Source organism: Capra hircus, chromosome 5 (genome assembly GCF_001704415.2).
Source record: "Capra hircus breed San Clemente chromosome 5, ASM170441v1, whole genome shotgun sequence".
Lineage (NCBI taxonomy): Eukaryota > Metazoa > Chordata > Mammalia > Artiodactyla > Bovidae > Capra > Capra hircus.
The window spans coordinates 81833893-81854952 of NC_030812.1; the positions used below are offsets into that span (position 1 = coordinate 81833893).

At 40.1% G+C, this 21060-nt stretch overlaps 1 protein-coding gene across 2 annotated transcripts in view; it reads left to right on the top strand.

The window, feature by feature from the left end:
• ITPR2 (inositol 1,4,5-trisphosphate receptor type 2) overlaps positions 1-21060 on the top strand; it is a 596562-nt gene that overhangs the window by 254832 nt on the left and 320670 nt on the right. For both annotated transcript variants that reach the window (XR_001918100.1, XM_005680737.3), the window contains exons 27-30: positions 13543-13632; positions 13746-13871; positions 19128-19250; positions 20137-20337. Coding sequence is in view for 1 of the 2 variants with exons in the window: in XM_005680737.3 (XP_005680794.2) it covers positions 13543-13632; positions 13746-13871; positions 19128-19250; positions 20137-20337 (540 nt within the window). In the remaining variant the exon portion in view is untranslated. The remainder of the gene's footprint in view (positions 1-13542; positions 13633-13745; positions 13872-19127; positions 19251-20136; positions 20338-21060) is intronic.

A 21060-nucleotide genomic window follows, 5' to 3' on the forward strand; every position in this document is an offset into this window, starting at 1 on the left:
AGATCCTAGATACAAAGCCTATTTTAAGTATATTTCTGGGCTCACTGGAAACGGAGGACAACTCTAAAAGACCCCACCCTCCATCTGTTATTGCTGTTGTTGTTTCGTCGCTCAGTCAGGTCTGATTCTTTGTGACCCCGTGAACCACAGCAGGCCAGTTTTCCCTGTCCTTCACTATCTCCCAGAGCTTGCTCAAACTCATGTCCATTGAGTCAGTGATGCCGTCCAACTAGGTCTCCCTCTGTGTCACCCTCCATCTACCAACTAAGAGAAGTAACCTCAAACCTGATCAGAGAGTTCTAAGCTTCTGGGTGACATGGTAAGTTTCCCTGAAGACAAATGCCAGTAACTATGCAACTGAGAAAGACAAGTTAACGCTAAGCAAATACCAAGATTGGGGCGCTAAATCAGATGCCTGCCTTCAGACGTCTCAGGCTCACAGCGCCCTTTGACCACAGGTTGAGGTAATCCCACATACTGTAAGGAGCAAAACATGCCATCTTTCAGCCCCCAAGATACCAACTCAAAACATACACCCAAATGTTTACAGCAGCTTTACACAAAATGGCCCCAAATTGGAAGCAATCAGAGGTCTTTTAATAGATGAATTAGGATAAATAAACTTTAGTATATCCAGATAACGGAGTAGTATTCAGCGATAGAAAGTGCTTACAGGTTACAAAAAGGACATGAAGGAGCCTCAAATGTATATGGCTAAATGAAAGAAGCCAGTCTGAAAAAGAAGGCTGAGTGCCACAGAACTGATGGTTTAGAATTGTGGTGCTGGAGAAGACTCTTGAGAGTCCTTTGGACAGCAAGGAGATCAAATCAGTCAATCCTGAAAGAAATCAACCCTGAATATTTATAAGGACTGATGCTGAAGCTCCAATACTTTGGCCACCTGCTGCAAAGAGCTGACTCATTGGAAAAGATACTGATGCTAGGAAAGACTGAAGGCAGAAGGAAAAGGGGTCACCAGAGGATGAGATGGTTGGATGTCATCACTGACTCAATGGACTTGAGTTTGAGCAAGCTCCAGGAGATGGTGAAAGACAGGGAAGGCTGGCGTGCTGCAGTTCATGGGGTTGCAAAGAGTCAGACACGAGTGAACAACTGAACAACAACGAAGTCTGAAAAAGCTACATACTGTGTGACTCCAGCTGTATTCTGGAGAAGGAAAAACTATACATGACCCAGTAAAATGATCATGGGTTCCTCAGAGGTTCTGGGGTGTAGAGATTAGAAAGAGAGGAACAAACAGGTAGAGCAGAGAGGAATTTTAGCGTGATGAAACTCTTCTGTATGATACTATACATAGCATTACACATTTGTCAAAACCCATAGAGTCTAACAACACACAAAGTGAAACTGAAAGTCACTCAGTCGTGCCCAGCTCTTTGAGCTGTGTGTGTGTGTGACAAGTTAAAACTCAGTTGTTGGTTATCAACTCTGGCTGATGCCCTTAGAGGCCAACAAATGGGTCAGTGCTTGATTATTACCTGGAAATGTCCTGTCTTTTTCTGGTTTCTGGCCTCCATTTGTTTCTTTCTCTTTACTAGTAGGAGATAGTTTAGGACTTCCCTGGTGGTCCGGTAGTTAGGAATTCGCCAGCCAGTACAGGGGACATGGATTCGATCCTTGGCCTTGAAAGCTTTCACATGCTGTGGGGCAACTAAGCCTGTGTGCCACAGCTACTGAGCGCACACACTGCAAGTACCAAAGCACAGGTGCTCTAGAGCCCGAGCTCTGCAACAGGAGAAGCCGCCGTAGTGAGACGCCCCCGCACTGCGAGGAAGAGTGGCCACCACTCGCTGCATTGCTCACAGCAGTGAGGACACAGTGCAGTCAAAAACAAACAAAGAGACAGAGAGAGAGAGTTTAAATGTTTTTATCTATCACTTCTGGATGTTGTGCAATCAGAGGGATTTCTCTTTGCTTCTACTTTAGACAGTTCTTAAAAGTAGAAAACTCGTCTGTATTTTGAACCCATATATTTATCCTTGTAAGATCTTTTTGCTGATGCTAGATTTGAGTCAGTGTGAACCATATCTGGGGCTTTCCCTGTGGCTAGGTGGTAAAGAACCTGCCTGCAGTGCAGGTGACATAGAAGACTCAGGTTCCATCCAATCCCTGGGTTGGGAAGATCCCCTGGAGGAGCGCATGGCAACCCACTCCAGTATTCTTGCCTGGAGCATCCCATGGACAGAGGAGCCCGGTGGGCTGCAGTCCATTGGGTCACAGCAAGCTGGACACGACTTAAGTGACCGAACACAGAGGCATGATCAGACCATATCTGAACCTGCTCTCCTTGATTGCTTTCATATTTCTCCAGAGCACCACTCTTCTTTTGAACATTCTCCTAAAGGTACAACTTTATAGCTTCACCATCATGCTTCCATACCTTTGTACACACCTGAATTTCTTGTTTCCTTTCTTAACATTTGATATATAGAATCAAAACAAATATTTGAGATATGATGCTTGCTCTCAAAGATAACACACACAGAATAACACCCAGAAAACAGTATGACGAATGTATGATTAAATGTTGAACTGTTGCATCACAGGAAAGGGAGAGATCAGTGTGGGCGTGACTGTGTGGAGAAGACTTCACTGTTTCATTTATTTATGGCTGAGCTGGGTCTTTGCTGCTGCGGGGACTTTTCTATAGTTGTGGCAAGCAGGGGCCACTCTCCAGTGTGGTGCAGCGGCTTCTCATTGCATGGCCTCTGCTGTTGCTGAGCATGGGCTCTAGGGCAGATGGGATTCCATAGTTGTGGCTCGAGGGCTCAGTAGTTGCAGCTCCCAGGCTCTAAAGCACGGGCTCAGATAGCTATGGCGCACGCAGGGATCAAACCCGCCTCTGCTGCATTGGCAGGTGAATTCTTTACCAGTGAGGTGCCAGGGAAGCCTGGCTTCACTGTTTTAAAAGGTTGGGAGGATTTTGTTAGCTAGTAATTCAGGAATAATCACAAGAGAAGCAGAATTCAACAGGAATAAGTGGTTTGTATTTGAAGTGGCTGGAGATTGGGAACCCTTGAAGATTTGGGGGAAGGATGACTCAGCAAAAAGAGCCTAAAGGTGGGGACCAGTTAGGAGCCTCCTGTTCAAACGCACGTGTGAGGTTAGGGGAGCATGAGCTCGGGAGGCAAAAGTAGAAATGGACATAAGAAGAGTTGAGAAGCCAGGAGAAAGTTACATTTCTAATGGATTAATATACAGAGAAAAAGTGAGAGACTACAGAGTTACTAACTTGTACACAGCCAAATAATCTATGTTATGCAATGAACCAACTGCCAGAGATAGTGACAATTTATTGTAAACAGGATGAAATACATCACAATATCAATGGAAACAGCCAGTAGCAGGCGGCACGCACTCTGGCAAGCCAGTACAGATAATAATCCTTTGTTGTGTAGTAAATCTTTACAAAGGCTCTAAACACAGGATGATTGCCATTGTTTTAAAACAGCTCATAATGTTCTAACTTTGTGCCTGCTTAGACATCAGAAAGCCAGATAACAGTACAGTGAGTCTTCATTTTGGTAATAAGAAATATTTCCAATAGCATAAAAATATTTTTTTCCCTCAGTGGTAAATTTTGTTTATTTGGGTCAATAACTGAACTGAACTGCTGTGCCTTTCTTAGTCGCTTCAGTCATGTCCGACTCTTTGTGACCCCATGGACTGCAGCCTGCCAGGCTCCTCTGTCCATGGAATTCTCCAGGCAAGAATACGGGAGTGGGTTGCCATTTCCTCCTCCAGGGGATCTTCCTGATCCAGGGATGGAACCCACATCTCTTGCACTGGTAGGTGAATTCTTTACCATTGAGCCACCTGGGACGCTCTGATAATCCACCTACTAACACTACCAAATCTCAGTGTAGCCAAAATTATCCTAGTATTGTAGTTGATCTCGTGTAAACATGTTGGAGGATGGGGTAGATTGGGTCTTCTAAGCTCACTGCATCCCTAGTACATATGAGCTTTATTGCCTATTATATCTTACAGGGTTTCCCTGTTAACTTACTTTCAAGGGCATTAAAAAGGGCATTGTTGCTGAAAACTTAAAAGCTAGGGTATAACAAGTTGACAGTCTCTGTAGCATTACTAGTTCATCACATTCAAATGCATGTTGACTTCTAAATATAAGAAGGAGGGATTAACTCAGGAAGTCAGATCTGAGTGGGTTAAATCAGGATTGCCCTTTATGCTCACCGATCTCTTTATAAAGAGTTGAAAAGCAAGCCAAGGAGGCATCACAAGACTTCTAACAGAAGTTCCCACTTGTGTTAAATATTTTGGTGGTTAATTTTCCTTCACAATGATTGTGCTTCTGTGTCTGTGTATGTATATAGATGTATCTCTACAAATGGTTGCCTGCTCCTTTAAAAAAAAAAAAAAGGGTGTTGGGGGGAGCTTCTCTCCTGGCTCAGATGGTAAAGAATCTGCCTGCAGTGCAGGAGACCCCTGGGTCCAGAAGATTACCTGGAGAAGGAAATGGCAACCTGCTCCGGTATTCTTACCTGGAAAATTCCATGGATAGAGGATCCTAGTGGGCTGTAGTCCATGGGGTCTCAAAGAGTTGGATACAACTGAGTGACTAACATTAAAAAAACAAAAAACTTACAGTCTTCACAATCTAAAGTCTGATGTTTAAACTGTCTAGTTTTTCCATCAAGGACGATTTTTTCTTTGGGAGTTTCTAATTGATTTTTTTCATATCTCTGCATTCAAGATTCCTATCTGTGTGTTTTCACTTCATAATTTTTTTGTCCTTTTAATAGGTGTATGATGTAAGGGGCAGAATTAACTAGAAAGTGTCCCTGGGGGCTTACTCTGGGTTGCCTAGGCAGCAAGCTGGCTGGCTGTTTGCTGGAGTAGGGGTGGGGGGATGGGGCAGGAGCTTCTCTCCCAAGAGGCCCTGCACTGATCTGACTTCTCATGTGGACCCTTGGCTCTTGCCTCTCAGCAGGAGTAGTCTTATTTGTATGGGCCTCATAGCTGGTAGTCCTGATCAGTTTCTGCAAACAGCAGGCACCTAAATCCAGACTGCTTGGTGCCGAGGATGTTTTGTACACCTTCAGAGACCCCTTACTCTCCAACTTGCCCTGTGAGAAGTTGTGCTGAGAAGGGGCGGAGGTTGTTTGTCAGAAATGTAGACCCGGGATGGCGTCCAGCAGGACAGTCACACCTCTCTAGGGTGATTGAAGGCTGGGGGACACATGTCTTCCCTTCTCTGCTGACCCTTGGCTTGCATCTCCCCCCCTCCCCTCCGCCCCATCTCCCTTTCCCAGTAAGACTCTCCCTAATCCCTCCCAAGTAATGCTGTGGGTCCTCCTGACCATGCGGCAGCCACATAGGGGTCCACCTAGGGTGAGAGAGGTTATTCCTCACTTTATTTCTATGATTATTTTAAACATGTGCTTGTGTATGCTAAGTTGCTACAGTTGTTTCTGACTCTTTGTGACCCCATGGACTGTAGCCACCAGGGTTCTCTGTCCATAGGATTCCCCAGGCAAGAACAGTGGAGTGGGTTGCCATTTTCTCCTCCAGGGGATCTCCCTGACCCAGGGATCAAACCCCAGTCTCTTAGGTCTCCTGCATTGGAAGGCAGGTTCTTTACCACTGGCTTCACCTGGGAAGCCCATTTTAAACATACATAAAAGTCCTTTCAGAAGGTTTCTTAATTGTTTCATTTGCATGGGAATGACAGAGTCTCATTACTGAGTTTTTTTGTTATCTACCTTAGCATTCGCTTTCCTCACAGGTATTTAAATTTTAGTTTGCAGGTTTACCTTTCTGAGAGAATGAACTGAGTTCCTTCCTTCCCTCCCTCCCGCCCCCTTTCCTTCCTTTCCTCCCTCCCGCCCCCTTTCCTTCCCTCCTTTGCTTTCCCTCTGCTTTTCTGTCGACAGCCCTTCCTTGTCTGACGGTTTCTGTCTTACCCCCACATCTCGGTACTCTTTAAAAGTGAAGCCCGGTTTACATTCTTTGCCAACCACTTCTGATCTTTTTTCTTTGATGAGGCAAACAGGCAAGGAGGCTGTTCCCTCTAGAAAGATATCTTGAAAGAAAAGCTATGCTTTCCCAAGTGTTAGGACTTTGATTCTGCACAGCAGGGAAATAGTTTTATATAAACTTGGTTTCTCTGGCAAAACTTGCGATTGACCAACTGACTCTTGGCAAAAGTAACTGATTGAATGTCTAACCTTCATGGCTGGGTACAGAAGGTGTCCATGAGTTTCAGGCAGAATCTTCCTAGATGATCTGACTTATGCGGGACTCTACGGTAATTGGATAGAGACCTTTTATCCATTTATTTGGGAGAGTGCTTGTGTGAATTTTCTTTTTATGGAATTTGTTTTCTTCATTTTCTGTTTTTGCCTTTGACCTCTTCGTATGTTTATTTTACTTGTTTATATCAGATTACATGTTTCTGTCCTTTATGTCTGAGCTGATGTTACTGAAGGTGATGTCTGTACGTGAGTATCACTTTAATAAGTCCTTTCACAAGACTTTCAGCTGAAAACTGATTTTTAGGCTTGAGCCAAATGCTACTTATACACATCCTCATTCTATTTGGTTGTAATGCAGATTCTTAAATGTGTGCTTTTATCTCCTGAATTGGTTTCTTTGAATTATTTCCAGGATAAGAATCTTTTTCTCTGTCTTGTCTTCTGGCCTGCATTTAAAATTAATGCTGTTTTATTATTTCCCTTCATGTTGTAGCGAAAGTTACTATTTTATTCGTTTTTTCCACTTTGCCATTTGTTCTCAATCTCATTTGAATTTGGTGATCTTGGGTGGCTTTGGCCTGCAACAGCTCGAAGCAGGGTTTCGGTTGCTGCCTAGAGATTGAGGTCAGTCCTCGGCAGCGAGAGCGCTGAAGCCGCGCGACTAGACCTCAAGGGACCAGTGGCTGGTGACAAGGCCCTGGCCTGTCAGCTGTGTAGAAATGAATTTCCACATAGAGATGGAAAGTAGTGAAAGAAGTAAAGTGTTTTAATAAACAACCCTCCTAATGGAAGAGAAAGAATACGTGTGGATAGACACACGGGTGGTCTCAGAGAGAAAGTCGTGCCCTCGTGGAGGTTTGAATCCCTTTTATGGTGCATTTATTCTGGGTTTCCTTTGGCCAGTCATCTTGCTTTGCCTGGTTCTGAGTCCATATTTGATGTGTCTCAGGGTCCTCCCATATGTGTGCACACAGCTCTCAGCCAAGAAGGATTCTAGTAAAGGGGCCTGTGGGTAGGTTGATATCACTTACTAAAATGTGATGTCCCCTCTCTTTTGATCTCCAAGGAGCCTTTCTGTGCATATGTAGTCAGGGAGATCTTGACTTCGAGAATTAGTAATATGTGGTCCCTATCTCTTACCTGGACAGGGCTCATCTCCTCTCTTGCTCCTGCTATTTTAGAGTATCTGTCCATAGGGGAGAAACCAGCTGTTCACCCTGAGGCCCATCTAGCTCCTGCCTCATTGGTAGTGAGGAGTCTAACTTCCTTTGTGTTTTTTTCCCTTAGCAAGTGGCTTACAAGGAAATCATAGAAGTTGATTCATTCAGATCAGAGCACACCTATGGCACTGGGCCAGAAAACAACGTTTCTGTAATGACTGCTTGCTGAAGAGGGAGTTGAAGAGAAGGTGCTGCTTTCTTCCCCCGCTTCTGTCCCTGCAGCCCTCTTCTCCCAGCCGCAGTGGGGTTTGCTCTGAGATGACTGCGACTAGGGTTGCTTCCCTCACATATGTCAGGTTCTGTTGCGTTGCTGTTTTCACTTCCTGAACAGGGCTATGTTATTCTTGGTCACCGTGCTAACTAAAGGGTTGCCTTTCCTTTCTACATTTTATATAATACTGCTGAGGATCACAGTAAAAAGTATTATAGCTTCCCTGCTGGCTCATTTGGTAAAGAATCTGCCTGCAATGCAGGAGACCTGGGTTCAGTCCCTGGGTCAGGAAGATCTCCTGGAGAAGGAAATGCCAACCCACTCCAGTATTCTTGCCTGGAAAATTCCATGGACAGAGGAGCCACGACTGAGCGACTAAACCACCAAAGTATCATAGAAGGTATTACGTAAAAAGTATTGTACATGACTGTGCTATAGTGGGTTCTTATTGCGCGCCTATGGAAACAGCTCTTAGTATACTTTGAGCATACCTATCATCAGTACATTCCCTATTTTTCTGGAGTATCAGTTTAAGCAACGAGAAAGCACTCCAGTAGCACACACTTTTTTGTTACTTTATCAGAGATACTGATAGTCAAAGAGATTTGCGGTATTTTCTAGGACATCTGATCAAACATCATCAAATACTAATTACAGTGACATCAAGTGAATAAAAAAATTCAATATTTGTATTGTCTTGGGACAAAGGGAGAGCAAACAGGTTTGGAGTAAGACTGAGAGTATGGTTTACCCTCTAGAAGAGTAGAAATTTGTGCCCAGCTTGAGGGAAATCTGGAGGAAGGTAACCTGTCAGTATTAATGTCTTCACCAAGTCTTAGAGCAGCCTTAGGCGTCAACCAGGGAAGCCGAAACTGTCAATCATGACCCCATGATGGTCTGTGTTAGCTTTACTGCCAAGGTCAGATAATTAGATTCAGGATGATGTAAGAGTTTCTGTAACCCCTTGAATATCATCATAAATGTCTGGTATGTGATGTAACTTTTAGATGTATAGGAGAAAAACATACCTCATCCTCCCACGGCAGGGCTATCATTCAGTTGTCTGAAGGAGGTGATATTTAATATGAAGAGCTTCAATTAAATTATAATCTGGTTGGTCAGTCAAGCATCAAAGTCTGATTATTAGATTTTTTTAGCGTGTTTTGGAGGGAGGTAAGAAGGAGAAAGGGTGGCATTTGACATCTGAGCTTGAGAGGAGGGTGACTGGTAAATGATGCCACTGATTCGGTTGACAGGTAGATACAAGAGAAGGCTAGGGGTCCAGATGGTGAGTAGAATGCTTTCCAGTCTTGCTGACTTGATAGCATTGCTGAAGAAGGACATCCTTTCACTTCACTGAGGTTGGGACAAAGCAAAGAAATGCACTGAGCTATTTTAATCACAGCTGTGGTAGATGTAGGCGTTTCTACATTGTAGGATTTGGAAAGTTCTTTTTTAAAAGCATGATCGACCTTGTTTAAATTAAGGAGCCAGATCCTCATTAACTTGTGCCCATGTTTAGTTCACCATATGATTCATACAGTATTATTTTCTTATATCATTTTTGCTATTTATCTAAAAAGAGTTTCCTTGCCTGATGCAAAATAAGTGTGGGGTCAACGTGATGTTCAGAGCCAGTATTTACTTAGTTATTTACCCTGAGCATGTCTAGATCCATGCTGACCATCTAATTTCTAGACTCTTCCAGAAATTTCTAGACCCTTCTAAACTATCCTTGCTATGATGTTTCAGAATATACTGCTTTATGTTACTGTTGTTCAGTCACTAAGTCATGTCTGATTCTTTGCAGTCCCATGGACTGCCACACACGAGGCTTCCCTGCCCTTCGCTATCTCCCTGAGTTTGCTCAAACTCATGTCCATTGAGTTGGTGACACTATCCAACCAGCTCATCCTCTGTCGTACCCTTCTCTTCCTGCCTTTGATCTTTCCTAGCATCACGGTCTTTCCCAATGAGTTGACTCTTCACATCAGGTGGCCAAAGTATGTTACAGTATATACTATGCCATTAAAAATCTAGCTGCCTCAGTAAAATCACTTGACTAAGTGGTTCCCATATTCCATTAGAGGAAATAAATTCAAATTCTTCCAGATGATAGGAAACAATTACAGTAAAGTACAAGTATTTTTGCATTGCCTTTCTTCATCACTGTTGTCAAAAGCATAATTTAGGTATTTACTATAAGCATGGCACTGCTCTCCGTGTTACACATTTTTTTCCTGAGCCTCCTCAACTCTGGGATTCTGCATAAATTACACTTCTACATTTTACACTTTACTAATATATTATCATTAGAATAAAGCCAGGACTTTGTAGATTTGGCCACTAACCTAGGGACAAAGAGGTATAGGATATAAAAAATATATAATCAATTTCTTTCCTTTCTGGAGGAAGACAGGGCAACTTTACTTGGAGCAGCTTGGCATTAAATAAGAAAATAAAACCTAACTGTAGTTCTATAGTTTACATATTTCTTAAATTCCCCTGATCACTGCTTTGGGATCATCCACATGTTCTATGAGTTAATATTTTTGTTCAGTTTAATTCCATTGAATTATTTTCTGAAATTAAAAGGGGCCGTTCACTGAATTCTCCAGCATTGCCTCCTTTGTTGACTGCTGGCAATTTTAAATTAAAATAATTTTTCTTTATAATTTCCATAGTTAGGAAGTTTAGCATTGTCTACATCCTCCCTTGGGCAGAACTAAAGAGCATAACTTTTGTAATGTAGTACATCTTCCCTGAGATTACTTTTCTTAAAACAAGACAGTTGCTTTTTCTGCAGGCCGTTGCTTGAAAAATAGACTTAAATATATCTGCCAAAGCTTTGCCTCTATATTTGACTGATTTTTTAAAAAGTTGAAACATATCAGAAGGATCTCCTTTCCACCTTAGGAGCTTTGTCAGTCTTTAGACTTGGTGACATCTTAATCTTGGATTGGAATACAAACTTAGGTTTCTTTAATATTTTTTCTTTTCCAGAAAAAAATGAATATGGCCTTTTTTAATTCAGCCTTCACCTTTGTGATCAGAAAAAGGAAATTTAATTATATTTCTGCCTTTGCAATGTCTACTTCTCATCAATAAATTATTTTTCTGTCAAGTAGAAACCCTGTTTCTCATATGCTGTGACCTCCAACCTCTTCCATCCAAATAGCTTCCATTCATATGAGGCACTGGGGCCCTTTCCCTCTTCTATTAATACATTGGCCTCACTTACGTATATATTTTTACATTTTCTTCTGTAACTTTTTTGGATTTACTTAGTGTTTATTGTCTTGTAGATACTATCTCCCATTTTTTTTTCTTTTTTGTTTACCTAGGGTGGAAATTGGATTGCTTTCATTTCCTTCCTAGGATTTATTAGCATAGATGACACAACCCTGGAAGGTAACAGGAACAGTGTTAATGCTTTCAGTGTTTTTTTTTTTTCGTGACTTTTTGTGGTTCCAGGTCCATTCAGTGAAAGAGACAAAGTGGTCAGAAAGTCTTGGAGAATATCCTGTCATAATAAAACAAAGTGGAATTTAAAGACAATGGTAGTGAACCAGAGAATCAGATGCTAAAGACAATTTTAGTCATTCAGTCATTGACACATAAAACAGTTTTAGTACAGTAGATTATTCTTTCGAGAAACTTAGTGGGGGTAATAATCCAAGGTGCAAGATGACTTCCTTTCCTTCATGGAAAGTGCTCAGTCAGCCTCAACTTGGGCTGTGGCTTCGGAGTTCAGAAAGAATCCGTAGAGGATAGAAACTTTTCACCTGCAGAAACAGGGATGAATCAGAGAGAAAAGGTGGGGGAGATGGAATTTAAAAATCTGAGTTTCAAAAGTTCTTTTTCTCTGAGACACAGCAGGGGATGCAGACAGTTTTGCGGATGATGCTGGATGTTTTCAAATGCAGAAGAGACAGCATCATGTAGGGGAATTTTCTTACGCTCAGTAAAATGAGAGAAGAGGTACTTGCTAAAATGGAGTTCAGATTGAGAGCCTCCATCTTGGATGATGTTTGCCTGGAGAAAAGTCAAAGAGAAACATGGAGCTTCCTGAGCAGTGGTGGTAACTCTAAACCTGACCAAGTCACTTTCTTGCTTGAAACCTTGGATCAGAAATCTTTGACTAGCTAGGAAAACACAATGATTTTTCTTTCTTGGTTTGAGTTTATTTTGTGATTTATCATGGAATGCAATAGGAAAAATAGGGACAAATAAAATTATATCAATTAACTTCATATATATATATATATTTTTTACTTTCTCCTAAGCTTAGATTACCTGGAGAAGGGAATGGCAACCCATTCCAGTGTTCTTGCCTGGAGAATCTCAGGGACAGAAGGGCCTGGTGGGCTGCTGTCTGTGGGGTCGCACAGGGTCAGACACGACTGAAGCAGCAGCAGCAGCAGCAGCAAGCTTAGATTGGCGTCCCATTTAACTGTGAGAGCTCAGCACCTTCAATGTAGTCAGGAATACAGGGTGTTTTTTAAACCACCCTTGATATTCATCCCAAGTTCAATTTTGTACTAGTTGTAAATCAGGGAGGTGGTCAGGCCCCACTCCACCTAACTGCCTACTTTTGCAGCGTGCTTTATCAGTTCTCGTCATTTTCTGTTCACCATTGTGCCTTCCTTTCTACAGCACCTTTGAGTAAGGTGCCTTCACCTAACCAATGTCTCCTGCCCTTTCGCGTGTCTCTCATACTTAACTGAATTGTTTTCATCTGTAAGACCTTGGCTTAAACTTGCCTGCTTCATAAAGCTGTCTAAAATTATATCTAGTCTCCTTCTCTCTGTCTCTGTGAATAGTAAATTCTGCTCAGTTCAGATCTTTATTTTCATATTTTTCCCTGCTTTCTTAGGTAGACTGCAATTTCTTGTGGGAAGAACCATATCTTCTATTTCTTATATCCACTCACCATTGTCTAGTACCAGGCATGTGTTAAGGATTAGTAAATGTTTGGCGATTGTATTATAACTGGTGTTTTATTTTCATATGATGACTCCAATAATTGGTATTTAAAATATGTACACTGCTTAATATTTGTCTTTTATTGTGCTACTGCAGATAATGGTTGTTATAATAAAATGTTTCTGCTGTTCTAGGTCCTATTAATATACTTTGTTAATTTAAAATATTATTTTTAATTTACATTTTCTTTTTTTTTTTTTCATTTTCATGGTCTATATGTGATTGTTCGGCCACTAGTCATGACTCCTAAGAATGTCATGATAACCTGTCAGAGAATTTTTGGGTTAAGGTGTTTTTACCTCTCATTTCTGAAATTATGCTTCATTATGGTATGCTCCTTCAGTCTTTTTTTTTTCCAGCAGTTTATCCCTGATAATAAAACTTTGCCTGCTGTGCTCTGAAATTTTACCATTCCTTTTTCTATGGGCCAGATAAGGTCTGATACATTTAGCATAAGGAAATGCACTGAGTAATGCCATAGATCTTGTAATTTTTTTTCTCTCTTTTGGCTGCAATGGGACTCCCCTGAGGCATGTGGGGGCTTTGCTAGTTGAGGCACATGGACTTACTTGCCCCATGGCATATGAAATCTTAGTTCCCCAACCAGGGATTGAACCCACATCCCCTGCATTGGAAGGCAGATTCCACTGGACAACCAGGGAAGTCCCAGATCTTGTAATTTGGTTGTTGTTGGGAAGTGGTCATTTGCATGACTGCTTGAAGCCAAGGAGCTTTTTATGAGGTAAAAAGGTACCAAAGAAACATTTAAGTTGACTAATAAATTTATCACAAAATAATTTCAAAATGTATTTCTTATTTTTGCAGAAGAACCAAATGTATTATGAAGCTATACAGAACATAAAATGCATCTTTGTGTTTATTTTAGGACTCAAACATTTTAAGTCCAGTGCAAGATGGAACAAAGAAACCTCAGATTGACAGCAATAAGAGCAACAACTATCGGATTGTAAAGGAGGTCAGCAGCTAGTTTTATGTGGGTTTATATTTGCATGGCAAAAGAGTTTTGCCTGTTGATTATATTTAATATTGTACTTTCTATGGTTAATGATTTTCTTCTTGTTTGGAAAGATTTTGATTAGGCTCAGTAAACTCTGCGTCCAGAACAAAAAGTGTCGCAATCAACATCAACGATTACTGAAAAATATGGGAGCCCATTCAGTGGTGTTGGATCTGCTGCAGATACCGTATGAAAAGGTGAGTTTTTAGGTTCTGTTTTCCTTTTTTAATTTTGAGGCAATTTCAGTATAGCAAAGTTGCAATTAATATTTTCCCCAAACCCTTTGCAAGTAAGTTGCCAACCTGATGCCCTACCTCCCCTGGGTCCTTTAGTGTGTTTTCCCTGTGAACATCACCATAACACTCTTCCAGATTGAGAAAGAACATGGCACTCTGCTGCCATCTCATCCTCACAAGCCATTCACGTGCTCCCATCACGTACTGATCACGTACTGTTTGACAAAAAGATCCACTTCAGAAACAGGTGCTGTTTGGTGTCATGTCCATTTAAACCTCTTCATGCTGGACCTCTCATGACCTGGACACTTTTGAAGACAGACCAGCTATTCTGAAGACTGGCTCTTCATTTGGATCATCTGACTTTGCCTCATGATTGAATTCAGTTATGCATCTTTGGCAGGAACGTTACAGGAGTAACACTTAAGTTTTTCCCACCGCTTCCTATCAGACAGCGTGCAATTTTGATTTGCCTCATGACCGGTGATATTTACTTGGGTCTCTTGATAAAGATGGTGTCTGCCAGAATTCTCACTGTGAGCCACTCAGTTTTCCTCTGTTATAAATATTTTGTGGCACAATTCTTTGAAACTAAGTAAATATTCCATTTTTGATTAAAATTTCTTTTTTTTAACCTTTTAAGTAATTTTTTTAAACTGGAAAACAGTGGCTTTACAATGTTGTGTTGATTTCTGCTGTACAACAACGTGAATCAGCTATAAGTATACACATATCCCCTCCTGTTTGAGCTTCCTTCCCCATGTATCCCACCCCGTAAGTCATCACAGAACACTGAACTGAACTCTCTGTGCCATATATTGCAGCTTCCATTAGCTGGCTATTTTTATTAAACCTTTGATTTATTCATTCATTTATTTATTTATTTATTTTAGTATGGACTCATGGATGCTCATTTCACATAATAGGTTACATTAGGTTTCTATCATTATTTATTTTGACTGTCCCAAATTGGGCCAGTGGAGCCTCTTTGGGTTAGTTGCCTGTCCTCTAACATGGCCTCATCAGTCTTCGAGTGATTCATCACTTAATTGCACATTAAAATGTTCCAAGCTCACCTTGCATTTTTCTTGTTTCACCTGGAATTAGCTGTTTCTTCAGGAAGTTCCAGATCTGTTTGGGGGGGAATGGTATTTGGGAAAAAAATTCTGAGAACTTAATGTACTTATTTCTGTAGGGGTTCTGTTTCTTTAGGTCCTCTAAGTAGAAAGATCTAGAGAATATATGTGTGTGTGAGTATAATTACTCACTTATTAATATACTGTTTATAACTCATCTTCCACCATCACTGCTCCCCCTTCCTCCTTTAGGCTCTGACCTCCATCTGGGAATAGATGCCCTGTTTATCTCTTAGAATCCAACCATGCCAGGCCATATACCATTCCCACTTGGACTTTTCACTTCTCTTATTGAATTGCCCCCTGTCTGACTTAGTTGCATTTTAATATGTATATTTATAAGGTGGTATAATTCAAACTATGTTAGAGAATACAGTAAAAGAATTATTGAAAAGCAGCCACACGTATTAACTCCTTAGTATTTATAATTCAAATTATTATGTCTTTGATATTGTAACACAGGCATATGACATGTAATGAAGTCCCTTTTTCTAAAAATATAACTATAGTGTTGAGTGTTTTACTACTACTTGATGTTTGTGGGTTTTCTATTTTATTATTATATTTTTATTGAAATATTACTCATTTATGATATTAGTTTCAGGTGTCCAGCAGAGTGATTTGAAATATTTTTATAATCACAAAATGATGTCAGCATACAAAGTTATTACAATATTACTGGCTATATTCCCTATGCTGTACATTACATCCTTTGTTTATTTTACAACTAGTTTACTTTATAAGTGAAAGTCTGTAACTGTTAATCTTCCCCACCTGTTCATCCCCTCATCCCACTCCACTCTGGTAACCATCAGTTTGTTCTCTGTATCTATAAATCTGTTTCTGTTTCGTTTGCTTGCTTGTTTTTTCTTTTAGACTCTACATATAGGTGAACTCATGTAGTGTTTGTCTCTTTCTGATTTATTTCAGTTACATAATACTCTCAAGGTTCATCAGTGTTGTCACACATGACAAGATTCTGTTCTTTTTGGCTAAGTTTTATTCCATTGTGTGTATATCTATCTATGTGTGTGTGTGTGTGTACATGTATATCTCTCTCACATCTTCTTGACCCATTCATGGAGACTTGGTTTGCTTTTGTATCTTGACTAAACAATGCTCCAGTGAACATGTGGGTGCATATATCTTTTTGAATTAGTGTTTTTGTTTTCTTCAGAAAAATACTCAATGTGGAACCCCTGGATCATATGATCGTTCTGTTTTTAATTTTTGAGGAAACTTTATACTGTTTCTATAGTGGCTATACCAATTTATGTCTCCATCAACAGTGCACAAGGGTTCTCCTTTCTCTAAATTTTCACCAACACTTGTTACTGTTTTTGACAATAGTCTTTCTAACAGGCGTGAGTTGATATCTCACTGTGGTTTTGATTTGCATTTCCTTAATAATTGGGCTTCCCTGGTGGTTCAGCTGGTAAAGAATCCCCCTTCAGTGCAGGAGACCTGGGTTTGATCTCTGGGTTGGGAAGATTCCCTGGAGAAGGGAATGACTACCCACTCCAGTATTCTGGCCTAGAGAATTTCATGGACTTGCAGAGTTGCAGAGAGTCAGACACAACTGAGCGACTTTCACTTTCACTTCCTTGATAGTGATGTTGAGCATCTTTTCATGTGTTTAATTGCCATCTGTGTGTCTTCTTCGGAAAAAAATGTCTGTTCAGTGCCTTTGCCCATTTCTTTCTTTCTTTTTTTTTTTTTTTTGATGTTGAGATGTATCAGTTTTTGTGTATTAACCCCTTATTAGATACATCATTTGCAAATATCTTGTCCCATTCAGTATTTTGCTTTTTTGTTTTGTTGATAGTTTCCTTTGCTGTGCCAAAACTTTTAAATTTAATCAAATTTTAATTTAATCAAATCAGGTCCCATTTGTTTACTTTTGCTTTTGTTTCCCTTGCCTGAGGAGACATCCAAAAAGTGTTGCTGAGACCAATGTCAAAAGTATACAGCCTGTATTTTCTTCTAGGATTTTTATGATTTCAGGTCTTAGATTTAAGTCTTGAATCCATTTTGAGTCTGGTTTTGTATACGGTATAAGATAGTAGATTCTTTCGCATGTAGCTGTCCAATTTCACCAACACTAAGAAGTTCTGTTTTCCCCAAGGTGTATGCTTGCCTTCTTTTTCATTCTTTCCTGATACATTTTCTCCAGTCTCTTCATCAGCCTAGAATATCTAAACCAAGTGATTTTTAACTTGCATCACCTAAATTTTGAATAAAAGGTTGAAGAATTTTCCTACACATCACTGAAAAGCACATACAATGTGGTATCATCTGTCTCAGAGCTCATTCCTAGGTTAATTGACCACGTTTTTGGGTTTATCTCTGGGCTCTCTGTTTCGTTCCATTGATTTATGTGTCTGTTTTTGTGCCACCATCATACTGTTTGAATCACTGTAGCATTGTAATATAGTTTAAAATCAGGAAGCATGGATGTCCAGCTTTGCTCTTTTTTCTCAAGATTGTTTTGGATATTAAGGGTCTTTTGTGGTTCCGTATAAATCTTAGAATTATTTCTGTGAAAAATGCCACTGGGGTTTTCTCAGCTTTAATAACTAGATTGTTCATAAACAAGCAAAAAAAAACAGTATGAGATGACAGCTTCAAAGAAATACCAATTCTAGTAGAATTGCCCCTGCCATTCTTCTGTACTGGCTGGCTTTTCTGTGTGAATTGAGTGTTCCTGTAGCTGAAGTTGCTTTGATGTTTTTTCGCTATGCCTGGACTACAAACGTAAAAGAAAATACTAGTGTATTTTGAAATAAAAACTTCCTATTTTCAAGATGGGAATGGAGTTTTTGGACATAATTATTAGTCTAGTTAGTTCATCCCTATTTTAAATATGAGGAAATGAGTCTATTAATGATCTTAGGCTGTTGGTTTAGTTATATATGGCATAAAATTTAGACTCTCAGATTAGGAAAAAAGAAAACAATAAAATGTTGAATTATTTTAATATAAACTGTGACTCAAAACATAAATCCATTTTGTGTATCTGACACTGCCACATGACCTAGCCTAAAAAAATTTTAGTTGGTTTCAGTGATATTTGAAAAGCTAACTTTTAAGAAGGAAACTTTGCATTCTTTGTGAGTTTTGAAACTCAAGTTTCTTATTGAAATTTTTATTAGCAACAAAGTACTTCATCATAGGACTTTGGGAAAGGACAGTGAATAAGGAAACGACTTAAGAGTATGTGTGCTAAGAAAGAGGGGACAAAGGGGAAGAGGAAGGCGGAAAGTGAAGAGATAAAGGAAAAGAATGAGATGGAAAAAAGAGGCAAAGTAAGTAGCAAAAGAAGCAGGCACAGAGAAAGGAGAGCAGAGAATAGAGGGAAGGTCAGAAATACTGGGTTGGCTAGAGTTTGTTCAAGATTATTATAAGCCACTATGCAACAACCTGAATGAACTTTTTGACCAACTTCGATATGTATAATTTACAGAGTGGGGAAGAGAGGGCAGGTGAGTGGAGAGAAGAGGGAATGAGAGCAGGAGAGAAGGAGCAGAAGGAGCCAGAGGAGGAGGGATAAATGCCTGGAGAAGAAAGGGAGGAGCTGGAGAAACGGGGGATAGAGATGATACAAGAATGAGGAAAAACAGAAAGCAGAAGGATCAGGAAGCTCCAGGTACACTGAAACACTGGAAGAAGGTAAATCAAAGAGAGGGAAGGAAAGAGAGCGACTGGAGGATGCAGGGCAGAAGGGAACAGAACTGGGGAGAGTGAGGAGGCCAGAGAGAGAGGAACCGGGGACAGAGGAGGTGCGGGGACAGGTGCAGGGGAGAAGGGGCAGCTTTGTACAGCGATGGGAAATTGTAGTGGACAAGTGGGAAGATTGAGGAGAACGAGAAATGGACTGTGAAACAAAAAGGGGAGCAGAACAGCTAATAGAATGAAGACGAGGGGAGAGACATCTGCAAAATGGGAAGAGGTGTTGACGCAGAAAGGAGACCATAAAACAGTGAAGAAAACAGGAAAAAATGTTTGTGTAAAAAAAATATTCTTTGATAGTATTTTTGCTCTGTGTGTTTCTCTGTATCATGTTCTACTTTTTAACTTCCAGAACGATGAGAAGATGAATGAAGTAATGAATCTGGCTCACACATTCCTGCAGAATTTCTGTCGGGGAAATCCACAGAATCAAGTTCTCCTCCATAAACATCTGAATTTGTTCTTAACCCCTGGTGTAAGTATTTGAGTGACTTCTAATATTTATAGTATTTATAGTAAAGTGTCCATGTCATTTCTTTTAGCAACATTAATGGATAGAATTTTATTCATCTTGGTGCATGTGTGCGTGCTAAGTCACTTCAGTTGTGTCCAACTCTTTGTGACCCCATGGGCTGTAGTCCACCAGGCTCCTCTGTCCATGGAATTCTTGAGATAAGAATGCTATAGCGGGTTGCGATGCCCTCCTCTAGGGGATTTTCCCTATCCAGGGCTTCAACCCGAATCTCTTAAGTTTCCTGCATTGGCGGACAGGTTTGTTGCCACTAGTGCCACCTGGGAGGCCCCATATTCATCTTCATCACCTCGTTTTATTCCTTGTAGGGGCTTCTTCCCCTGAAAGTGAGTATCTTTCCTTTAAGGGAACATTTAAAGAAACTTGAAAAATTGCACAAATCTTACCTGCAGATGGCAACTTCATTTTTATGTACACAGTTAGGAAAAAGATAAGGTACAGCAAAGACTAAGTGTGATGCCACGAGTAAGTAAATATGAAAAACTCGAAGGTGGAGTTTCCTCTGCTCTGTAAAACATGTGTCAGCGAATACTAAGGAAGAGCCATGTTTGAATAGTACATGATTACATTAATCTCAAGAATACTGTTGCCAACCTGTTGACCTTTATAATAAGCTCCCTTTTCCAACTAAATTCCTTTGTGAGCTCAGTTTTTTTATTTTTATTTTTTAAATGCTGAATAATCTCATTGCATTTTGTGGAAGAGAAAACACTGCAATTTTGCATAAAATAGAAAACTGATCACAAGCCGGGTAATATGGTCTAAGTGTTACTGTAAAATAGAAAACTGATCTTGTCAGAATTACAAGGGCACATTCTTTTGTGTGTAGCTCCTTGAAGCAGAAACCGTGCGGCACATCTTCATGAACAATTACCATCTGTGCAATGAAATTAGCGAGAGGGTTGTCCAGCACTTTGTGCACTGCATCGAGACACACGGCCGCCACGTGGAGTACCTAAGGTTTCTGCAGACGATTGTCAAAGCAGATGGGAAATACGTGAAGAAATGCCAGGATATGGTAATGACCGAGGTATGTTCTCAGTTTGCATTTTACCAGCTTCGCATAAACGATATGCTCAAACACGTGTTTTCTGTTAATTTTGAGTGAAAAAAATCCCCCAACAACATAGGTTTGGGAAATAATTTGAGGACAACTGTTAAGCATAAATGTATTTTGCTTAGGTCTAGGGAAGTGACATATCATAACGTGATGTTATAATTTTCTAGGAGTGTATTTTTCTTTTTGAGCCTTAATGAATTTGTGTATTTTAAATAATGGGTAAAATCCTACGAAATGTTATAGATGATTTAAAATGAAAGTGATTAAAATTTATATTTTTAAGTTTCAAAATATAACAAAAATGGATTAAACTCTGCTTTTCAAGTGCCTTTATTACTGTGTTCCTGTAATCCTAAAATGGATGTTCTTTGCTACTATTTACAGAGGGCTTTGAAGGAAATGAAATTAATAGAAATTATCTGTCAGTCATTTTTTACATTTGGAAGCTTAGCTCTTCAGAGTCAGTTAAAAATTTAAGAAAAGCAAATGGATGATGTATTCCATTTATTTTGCCCTCTTCATTATGATATTTCTCACTGAGCCAGATTTATACAGTGAATGAGTTACTTACTAGGAACCACGTGATACTTTGGAGAATGGATGTGTGTGTGCTCTAAGTCACTTCAGTTGTGTCCGACTCTTTGCAACCCTATGGACTATAGCCTGCCAGGTTCCTCTATCCATGCTATTCTC